The sequence below is a fragment of the Centroberyx gerrardi genome, chromosome 24, assembly GCF_048128805.1.
Source record: "Centroberyx gerrardi isolate f3 chromosome 24, fCenGer3.hap1.cur.20231027, whole genome shotgun sequence".
Classification (NCBI taxonomy): domain Eukaryota; kingdom Metazoa; phylum Chordata; class Actinopteri; order Beryciformes; family Berycidae; genus Centroberyx; species Centroberyx gerrardi.
In genome coordinates this window covers 1,008,278-1,019,542 of record NC_136020.1, presented here as the reverse complement: position 1 = coordinate 1,019,542, position 11,265 = coordinate 1,008,278, and the positions used below count along the sequence as shown (strand labels likewise).

Genomic DNA, 11,265 nt, shown 5'->3' with positions numbered 1-11,265 from the left:
CTAGTTTCAATGTAATGCTCAGTGTAGACTTTACACTATAAGGATCCAGTGCATGTTAGGCTGGTCCAACAGGCTGCAGTGGTCTATCAATATCTTTTGGTTTTTAGGAGAGTTAATATGTTGGTTATTGACCCACATGATTACCTTATTAATGTGGCCCTTACCTGTTATTTGTTATAAGTACTGGTTAAATCTGAAACTGTAATGAATGAATGAAAAGGCCATCTACCCTCCAGAGCAAGGGCAAGTTATCAGCAAGAAACTTTGAAGAGATTGATTGAAGTTAGACTGGCTAGAAAAAAGCCATGTACGTGTCTGCGTGTATGTCAAAAATAAGCCTAATGCTTTTTATACAATATGCTCTATGTTTGTCCCATTTCATTTTGAGACAGATTTGAATAATATTCTGTGGTAATTTTACAAAGGAAAGAAACAGGTAGATGTTTGGAATAGGGATGTTTGAATAGGATGTTTTTTCTGTTACTGTTAGGTACACTGTAAGTGTGTTTTGACTCAAAGCTGGAGTATCAGGTGTCTCAACCAGGATGTTACTTGGGGAGAGAGAATATGCCTGTGTGTCTGGCAGAACAGTTTCTGCATTTTATATCATACCCATCCAATAATTATGCAATAGGTTTGAACCACAAGTGCTACCGTTTTTCTTTTGACTATACTGCCTGTGCTAAGAGGTTGGAGGCAGCTGAATTTCTTGGACCATTTTAATGTTTCTGTCACACTAATCATTAAAGTTGGGATTTTGGGAAGTGGGTCAATATTGATGCCATGGATAAGTCTGGGTATCTTAAGTTATTCCTGACCCATACAACTGCATCCAGTAGTGTTTATGTGACAGAGATATATTCAATAAAATATACTAATCACATAGAATAAGGGAAGGGAATAATTCCCAGTTGAATAGGCATACCAGTATTACATATACACCGTCTATTAGAAGGTATTTCATTCCAAATGAATCTGGGACTGAATTTTGAATTATTTTTGCTATCAATCAAAATGTCTATATGAAAGTAAAGGAAATTAAAATATTTAAATCACTTCCTCTTTGTGTGTTGCTTGAATTAATTTATAAACTACTGTGGCCTGCTTCTACTACATTAATTTGTCTCTGCATGTTTTCTACAGAATAGGCCAGCAACATTAAAATTATTTTATCTTGGATTAATATACAGTATGTATTATCCTCCTGGTTGTGCTGATTGAGTGCTAATCTTTACCAGTTTGAACCTGTTTATTTTGGTTTACTTTTCTGGTTTATACTATGAATACAATTATGGCATATACCATGCCATTCTTCTAATCATAATCATACATTTTCTTGCAGAAATGTGCAAAACTATACATATTTACAATAATACAGTACTAACTGCAGTTATAACGGCAACCAGAAACAACATCTTTGAGTCGATAAGGGTGCCCCAATGTGCACTGAAAATCCTCCGCACACTTGCAGTCTTCACGCCTACTTGGACACTGTGGGCAATTACCGGAAATACGGAACACAAGGCCTACGCACTTAAAACGCAAGTGTACAAATATCTTGGTACCATCGTTGATAACACCCTGAAGTTTGAGCAAAACACACAATCCATAATCAAAAAAGCACACCAACATCAATACTTTCCTCAGGAAACTGAATTCATTCAGCGTCCAAAAAACTATCCTCCAAACCTCCTACAGTTCCTTCATTGAAAGTATTCTGTGTTTCTCATTCATCTGCTGGTTCCCATCACTCACTGTCAAAAACAGAAACCACCTCCAAACCATAGTAAGCACAAGTGTGTCTGTGTTATGTCATGTTTTTATGCCCAAAATCAAATTGCCCTTTGGGGATTAATAAAGTTGTAAGTGGACCCTCATTAATAAGAGCAACAAGCACACTATCAGACACTGTGCCGCCTTCAACCGCTCCTTGTGAGCTCCTATGACCTCTTAGGTCATTATGACTTGCACATTCAAGTAGGCCTGGTTTTGGTAGGAAATAACAAGCCTGCATGCCTTGGACCATAACACATAGTTGTGGTGGCTGTTTTATTCTAATTCTAAATCAATTGGTACTGAGCTGCTTTGTTTAGCAACAGCAGAGGGAAGAGGACAAATGTGCACCACCCATGTATTTTTAATGTCATTAATTTATTACCCCCAAATTGTTGTATAAATCACTTTTAAATCAATTGTTGACATTTCAGCAACTCGGGGATACTACAAAATTCTGATTTTCCTAGTGGTATCACCACTTTGTTGGGTTAACTGATGTGAATTTAAATATTCCTGACAGTGTTTTAAGGCAGCATCCGGTCCGGGAGGGGCGCTGTGCTGATTCTGTTTGTTGACGTGGAAGAGCGAAGAGTAGCCTAAAGATGGCGGCGCCCACAGCAGAACAACAAACTATGAACAAGCTGGGAGATGGTTTTTTAAACCCTGTTTCCACAATAACCCAAGATACCGAGTCAGTTTCAGGAGATTCGGGGGAACTACATGACTATGTAGTGGATTTCCTGGAGAAAGAGGTCGGCAGTGACCTGAAATCTCTGAAGAATGTCGGCGATCTGCTGGAGAAACTGAGAGAGGAGAACAAGATACTGGAGGAACAGGTAATAATTATTACTATATAGTTCATTATAAGTTACTACAGGAAGAGGTAAGTAGGTAGTTCATAATGCTAGTTTATAGCAGCCAACTGGAGGAACAGTAGCCCGCCACGTGTGGCGTTCTTTTATATGAAAAGTAGCTACAACACGCCAAACTATTGTCAGTCAATTTAATGTTTGTCAAGCGTCCTGTACCGCATACATGTGACTCAATTTATAGGATTGGTTTACAGTGCTCGCTGCCTTTGCTGGTGGAGAATTGGAAAATGTAGGAAATCACTAACTGAAGTAGAAAAGGCAGATTGAGGTAAAGTGTGTACATCAAAATGGTAAATTACAACAGTTCATCACAAAATAATTCATGGTGGGTGGATTTTTCCTTTAAGTCAGGTATGGCAAAGTTGGCTTGTAATGTTGGTGCTATCTGTGTCTATGGCTGTGTCAAACACCACTAGTTACTGTACTGTACTCTGCTTCATTCAGGTCCTGACAGTATCCAGCTCTGTGCCTCCGAAAGTGTCTGCAGCTCTGTCTGCTGCTGAGGAGGCCAGACTATCCCTTGAAGATCTGCTGCAGAGAGAGAGGCTTCTCTCCAACACGCTGCAACAGGTAGAGACAACACGGAGAAAACATGAATGAATATTTATTTAATGAACAAACAAGTCAGCATTAATAATGTTCTCGATAAATTTTGCAGTAGCCAGCTTAATGAGTAGAGTACTCAGCTAGGGTGGTCCGGGAACAAGCTCCCCACTTTTCAATTTAGTGTTTTCTAAGGCAGTGGTTCTCAAAGTGGGGTCCGGGGACCCCCAAGGGTCCTTGAGGGGGTTCCAGGGGGTCCCCAGCAAAAAGGGGAATAATTTATTTTCACTATAATTCCATCCATAAGTAACACAATGACAGAATGTATGACTATTTTGGTCATGGGTTTCATACACTTTCTGTAATAAAACATCTAAAAGCAAAAATCGTATCAAATGGGGGTCCGTGGTCTAATTTGTGTCAGTTTAGGGGTCCTTGACGTGAAAAAGTTTGAGAACCACTGTTCTAAGGCACTCTTAACAGTTTTATATTATACCAAATGTGACGCAGGGTTGTAAGACATAGTCTTGCATGGATATGAAAATTTTGGCAGATATAAATAATTGAAGAAATATTTTCCTGAGTTATTTAAAGTTTAAGCAAAACTCAGGATAAGCCAACCTTAAAAGAACTGATGAAATGATGTAATTGTTGCAATAATGATGCTTATGCTAATATCTTAGACTAGTGGTTCTCAACTTGGAATCCTAGAGGAGGATCCAAGGATTCAAAGTAAAATGATGAATAATGTAATTTCACTATTATTTATTTTACTTTCTGTCAGCACGAGAGAATGTATGACAATGGCTATTGTGATCACAAGCCTACACTGTTTTAGATTTAAAACTCAGTCTGTGACAAGTGCTTTCCAAAAAGCGCACTGAAGAATTGGCATATTATTACGCTATTCTACGCGTTATGTGGCTTCCAATTGTGTATGTTCCACATAGTTTTTTACAATTGCCACGATAGACACCACAGCAGGGTTTCCAACACGCTTTCCATGTATGAAGTGGTTGATTGTATTGTTGATTGTAGTATTGGTCCTGGCAGGTTGATGGTGGCAGTATGAAGGTGTTGATTGAACTTATAAAGATAACACTATAACAAAAAACAGTTGAAAAACTGTGTACTGGTGTCTTTTTAACAACTGACAACTGGCTCCCTGCGACACCATATTAATTACCCACGGTTCCCTACAACCGTGACAGGTAAAGCCTTTCAAAATAAAAACATCTTTCTAAATGTCAGCAATCCATTACGTAAATCAAATTTTATTAATCTATTTTGTACCTGTCTATAAATTATATAAATGAACTACAACATAACCAAACCACAGGCATAAAATAAACTTGTCAATGTTAACAAATGGCTCCTACACATTATTTCTGTTCTGAATGTTGCTGCACAACTATGCTATATATCTACAAACAATCAGCATAGACTGTAATGGTCGAACAGATGAAAATTTCGTCAATACCCATGTTATTCAGTTGAGAAATCACACAGCTGTGCAACCCAGCTTCTGATTGGTCTACCGACCTAACCAAGGTATCCAGTGAAAGCTGTGGATCTTCTTGTCAAAACTACAGTAACAGGAATATTATACATGAATAAATAACCATACACGTTTTGAGGACCGATTTTCTTAGTCAGTGAAGGGTTTTAGTAAGTGTTCAAAATAACATTGCTGTTCACCGTTGGATTACAAAGCCTCTGAATGGAATATAAACGCAAGAAAGGGCTTGCTGGAAAGCCACAGACATGTGCTGCAGGTGCATGACATATTTTAAAGTAAGTCTTTAGATCTGTTATTGTAAACCAGCTTAATTATGGTATTTTTGGCAGAATTCTGTGTGTAACCTAACTCTGGATTGCTGGACTTCACAACTGGCGCTCAATGTGCAGGTGTCTGTCGTAGTACATTGTCTGTGATTGGTGGAAAATTCAACAAAATGATAATGGTGCAAACAAAAAAAATCCATTTGTTACGACAATGTGTCGCAACTTGAAACAACTTAACACTCCACAACTAAGAGAAAATGTGTAGCCGGCTGACGTTGTGGCACATTTTCTAAAAAGATAATCTTTGCACAACCATGTGTATGTGCCAGGTGCGTCGGAGGAGAAGAATAAAGTCAATGATAAAGATTTTGTTGGTTCACATTAGGCAGCAGCTGGTGCTTATTGAGAACACTGCAGTAAACATGTTGTTGCCCACGAATGATGCAGTCCAATTGGTTACAAATGTCACCTTATTTTGACCTTTAATTTGACCAATGACTGTAAAGTTGAAAATGCCGGAATACAGTGGTGAGATGCATTATTATCCCAAGTATCATCAAAATCCGATCAGTGGTATCTGGTTTATCGTGTATGACAGACGGACAAATGAAAGGAGACTGATTGATAGTCCCTCCCCAGATTTAATTGTGGAGGACAAGGAATACATTAATAAGTACTTATTCAGTGAACAAACAAATGAACAAGTATGTATTTGTCTTTATTTGTTGTTCTATCTTCTAGCACTTACAGGGGGCCCAGCCTTGGATGGATAAACTTGGCCAGACACTTGGCCAAGTAGACACTATAGAGAGACACATGAAATACCTGCAGTGCCTTCAACACATAGAGGAACTCAGGTAAGCTGCGATGAGGGGATGAAAACACAATTTAAAAGACAAAGGCAAATGCTGGAGAGTGAGTGATGAGCTAGACAGAGAGACGGACACACAAATAGAGGGTTTCTAAATATCTTCAGAGAGAGTATCATTGACACAGAGGGTGTTGTTTCAGTGCTCATGAGGGTTGTCACTGCCTTAAGGGGTTTGAGCAGCTGAATTACAGAGAATTACATGCATTACATGCATTTTAATTCTATCTTATTTGAAATTTTAGGCTGCCTTTTAAACATATGGCCAGGGACAGCAGATGATAACTAGCCTTTCTGGCTAACTCTGGCTCATTTACAGTTTGACTGTTGATTGATGTGCATTGTCCCTGAAAAAATAAACCAATAAATAAAATAAATGAGTTCCTCTGCCAATTTCAGCTCACTGTCAGACAGTATGGCAATGTCCTTGACATTCTTCTTCACAGTCTTGTCCATCAGGGCGGAGTAGATGGCAGGCTGCTGCTACAGATAACATTCCAGCATATCATAGATGCTATTCCAGCGAGTTGTGACATCATGGATTAGCTTGTGAACTGGTATATCAAGCATCTCCTGCTTGCTTTTCAACACATGAGCAGCTGTGGTGCATCCAATCTGTGGCCCTAATCCAGCTGCTTCTTTGATAGCACTCACAATGTTTTGTGCATTATCTGTTGAAGCTAGAGAGGCCCAACTCCATAATGCCAGTCACTGGCATTATGGAGTGGGCAACATGTAGTGGGCAATTACAGTCAGGCAACTTTCAGTTCCAACCCCCTTAATGTCCTTGATGTCCAACCATCTGTAGTGAGAGCTACAAAGGCTACAAAGGCCAATTCCATTTCAATTCTGTCATGTCTCTTCAAAAACCTTTGGCTTCCCTGTACTCATGCGACATACTCAGAGAGACTTCTGTGGATGACAGAATATAATGTTAGAATATGGTTCCAAAGCCATTACAATGCTAGCTTACAGCAATTCAGTCTACACTTGGCTGGCTATGTAGCATTATTGTTTTCACCCTCTTATCACAGCCTTTTCAATGAAATAAACTTTCAATGAAAACGTGATTTTTTTCATTTTTGTTTTCTTACTATTTTATTTTCTGTTTTACAGTGGAGAAATGAATGACCAAAAATACACTGACCTGTAAAGTGAGAGGTTTTACGAAGTGAGTTGTGGGCATGACAGATACTCATGATGGTTTAAATTATTTTTGAAGTGGCAGCTAATCACCGTACTCAAGCTGTTTTGGCTTGAATATTGTATCTAAGTACAGCTGGCTAACGAGAGTTAGCAAAGGGCCGGGGCCCTTGGTATGTGGGTACGTTAGCACCAAGTAAAACCGGGACGTTTGGTCACCCAAAACTAGCATGGTAATGACATCAAAAGTTCACTAGTGTAGCAAGTGTGTTTGCACTTTCTGTGATTATTATTAATATATTAATCAATACATTTTTGTACTGTTACTTTTTTTTGTTATTATTGTTTTTCTCTTTGGGCTAAATTTCCCGTGAGATGGTACATGCTAGAGCCATGAAACTTTGCACCATGGTCTAGTATGGCTTCAATTAGACCTACAAGAAATATGACCCCCATCGGCCTGATGGGGGCGCTATAATTAAAGGTCAAAAATACAATGTTTAAAGGGCTGTATCTCCCACACAGTTTGTCCGATTTACATGAAACTTGGTACACACGTCCACCTAACCGTACTCTACAAATTTGCCAAAAGGACCCTCAAGGTTCGCCTTGAAAATTTTTGAGATATTTTGAATTATTTGAAAAACACATTTTTAACATCTCCTCCTACACTGTTTGACCAATTACCACCAAAATCGGTCAGTAGCATCTATGGTCCTACGCTCTTTACATTTTGTTTATAGATTGTTGATATCTACTGTATTTTTGAAGATATTAACTCTTAAAGTTGTGAAGGAGGCGTGGCCTATAAGATAAATTGTAATAACTTTGTGATAGATGGTCCAATCATCATGACAACTTGGACAACATGTTCACATATAATGAATGAATGAACATGTGTGCAAAGCCATTCAAATATTGACCAATAGGGGGCGCCACAAAGGCCAGAAAACTGTATCTCCTAATCCAATAGGTGAAATTGCACGAAATTCAGTACACATGCTCTAGGACCATGTCCTAGTCAAAATCTGAAGTTTGGTCTTCATTAGTTAAAGTGGGCGTGGCCTATGACATTTTGGCTTATAACTCAAACAGAATTTCACCAATCGCTATGAAACTTGGTAATCATGTTCCAACTTTTATGTGGAACATGCACACCAATTTCCATCGACCAGATTTTGCCCAACAGCAGCATTTTGAGCGTACAGCTAAACACAGTAAAACCAATACAAAGTTGGATATTGACACCTTTTAACTTGCTATTACATTGTTCAGTATCAGAACTTGATAGCCTTGGGCCTTTGGCTCAACAGCCTAATATGACAAAACTGACAGTAATCTTAATGCAAACTTCCACGTTTCAGCTCTGGCTGCTGTACTGGCATGAACCCAGCCATCGCCGCTAGCGGCTATATTTAATTAGTTACATTTATTATTGAGTGTTGAAAAAATAGTTAAGGTACATACCCTTTATTATTGGGGAGACAATCCTTAGAGGATTATATCCATTCATTTTGGAGTGTTTAGGAGTAATAATAATATAATTAATTTTAGATTAGCCCAGAAGGAAAAAAAATATTATTTGGCGAAATAAAAATAGTTGGGACCTACAACCAATATAATTGGGAAGATTAACCCTGGAGTCTTATTGTGTGATTATTGAATGGCTTTTTATTACCTTTGGCTTAATGGGGCCTTCGAGGATTGGGGAATTTCGGGGATATAACCTTGCTGTTGGCCCCAACAGCATCCTAGTTACCGATAATGGGCCTCATTCACGAAACTTTTCTTAAATTGTTCTTACTTTTGTTCTTAAGAAACATGCCTACGCAAAACCAACGTGGGATTCATGAAGCATGCGCAGAGTCTCGATTTTTGCATATTCTAGGTGTATCTGATGATGAATGCCACTTGTTCCTTAATTGGATGCGCGTGCCTGTTGATGCTGATTAGCATAGGTAGACGCCCTGGCAACTCCATAAAAGGCCTGCTGTCTGAAGGGTCGTGCGCAAATGGAAAGCATTACTGGAGTGGTGGAGAATGCCAAACAGACCCAAGAAGAAAAATTCAAACTAGAAGTGTTGTTGTCGGGAGTGAACTTTTTAAAAGTGTAAGCGGTGGAGTGACAGCAACTGAGAAAAAAAAAACATGGCAAGAAATTACTGATGCTGTCAATGCTGCAACATCAGAAACACACACCTTGAATTAAATGAAAAAGAAACGGTTTGACTTAAATCAGGTTAGGGTTAGTCTAATTCCAAATAGATGCAGTTTATTAGCTCCCGGCGGACGGCAGGGCACTGTCAAAAGGATTGGGGGAATAATATGGAGACTGTGCTGTCAGGTGTCCAGTCATCAGCGGAGTTGGACACTGGTTTAATTCAAGCAGCATCTCCATCTGATGGTAAGCTCAGACTTTAGACTATATAATAATACTGTTGGTTTTGACTGTAGCTCTTAACAGGAGCTTTCTTCCTGCGGTCTCCAAGCACATCCAACGGCCTTCCAGCTCAGTATGCTGCGCTCGCTCTGTGGCGGAGCGAGTGCACGTATGATAATTATATGAACGCTGCTGAGGGGTCTGAAGGTTTATCAGTTGTGGCTTTAGCAATGTGGTCAAAGCAGAACCTCTATCACCTAGAGAAAAACTAGTCTTCAGACTCTGGTTAATTTAACTTCCATTCAGTCCAATATGCGCCATGCGTCTCCAGCAGCACCTGCTCAAGACGCACGACACCCCGCTGTTCTGCAGCACCAACGAGTCGCGGCTCCCTCCTGGACAGCTGGAAACCACATGTAGGTTTAGGTTGGCGTCACAAATTAATTGAATGTTTATGGTGTGTTATTGTTTGCGATTTAAATAGGGGAAAGCGTTTTGAGACGGTGCTTTGGTGCGCACTCTATTGCTCCTGTGGTAAAATAAGATATAACTTTATTGATCAATAAATAATATAATATATGTATGATAATATATATACGGTAATAATTAATCACTTTAATCACTCAGGTTTCCAATTTTGTTGGTTGATATGAGGTCTGGAACTGCTTTAATAGATTTCCCTTAAAGAATAAGGCATTTTAAGTAGAAACCACTTCATGCGTAATGCCCCCACGCATGTTTCCAAACACACGTAGATTTTGATCGTACCAAAGAACAAATTCAGGTAAGAAAAAAAATGATGAATGCCGAAATGTTCGTGGAAACGTTCGTAAGTACACTTTAAGATCAAATCTGATCATACGCACGTTACGTGAATGAGGCCCAATGTTTTCTTTTTAAATGGTCAGTTGCCAACTTCAACTTATCCGTGTCCAGTCCAGCTCCAACCTAGCTGCCACCATAGGCATCCTGCACCCACCCTTGCTTATACACTCACTTGGTCCCTCATTTGTCAACATTGCGTAGAAAAAGTTATAAATTCTCTCTTACGAATAAAATTTTGAATGTGCATAATTACAAAAAAAATTGTATTAATCAAACGTGAATATACAAAATATTACTCTAAGCCTGCAGGTCCTCCCTGTAGGAGAAGGTGGGGGCAGAGGTCCAATACAACAGGCCTTGGAAAACAAAATCTACTGAGTAGCCACTCATCGCTTTCAGTTTCAGGCCTGTTCATTTGATTGTCTGTTCTGTCTTTCTTGGTGGTCTTTCATTTTCAACTGCTTGGTTCTGTGTGTAAGCATGGTCAGAGCTGTGCTTAAATTTACGCACATATTACGCACATTCTCAAGCATAAGTACAAATTGATAAATCCGACTCTTTGCTTGGAAGTGGTCGTACGCATGGTTTACACACATATTTGTACGTACGCACTGTTGATAAGCCCCTGGAGGTGTTGGTGTTGTACTTCATCCACCCCCCCACCACCACCACCACCACCACCATTTCTAGCACAATGTTTACAAAACAAGTACAGAAGTGGGGCAATGCAATGTCAGTGGGGGACCATTGACATTTTTTTTTTTTACTATTTGATTTGACACTAAATAAATATCCTCCTGTCAGCAGTAATGTGCTGAGTGTTGTGTGTCTGCAGTGCTTCGGTCCAGCAGTGTCTGATGACCAGCAGTGTGTGGGAGGCCATCAGAGCAGTTGACAGCATGGCTGCTCTGGATGCTAGACTGCACCAGTCTGGGTGTTCTCACCTCCAGGCCTTCCTCAGAGAAACACTTCGCTTCTGGCACAAGATCATCAAAGACCGGCTGGCCAGGTCCACCATGTTACACACTGCACGCACGCACACACACACACACACACACACACACACACACACA

The 11,265-nt window shown here is 39.6% G+C and overlaps 1 protein-coding gene across 1 annotated transcript in view; it reads left to right on the top strand.

The window, feature by feature from the left end:
• The first annotated feature begins 3,105 nt into the window (after window positions 1–3,105).
• The window catches only part of rint1 (RAD50 interactor 1), a 33,764-nt gene continuing 25,604 nt past the window's right edge, over window positions 3,106–11,265 (top strand). Inside the window, exons 1-3 of the mRNA XM_071897735.2 lie at window positions 3,106–3,218; window positions 5,718–5,833; window positions 11,028–11,201. Of these exons, the coding sequence (XP_071753836.2) occupies window positions 5,742–5,833; window positions 11,028–11,201 (266 nt within the window). The 5' untranslated portion in view covers window positions 3,106–3,218; window positions 5,718–5,741. The remainder of the gene's footprint in view (window positions 3,219–5,717; window positions 5,834–11,027; window positions 11,202–11,265) is intronic.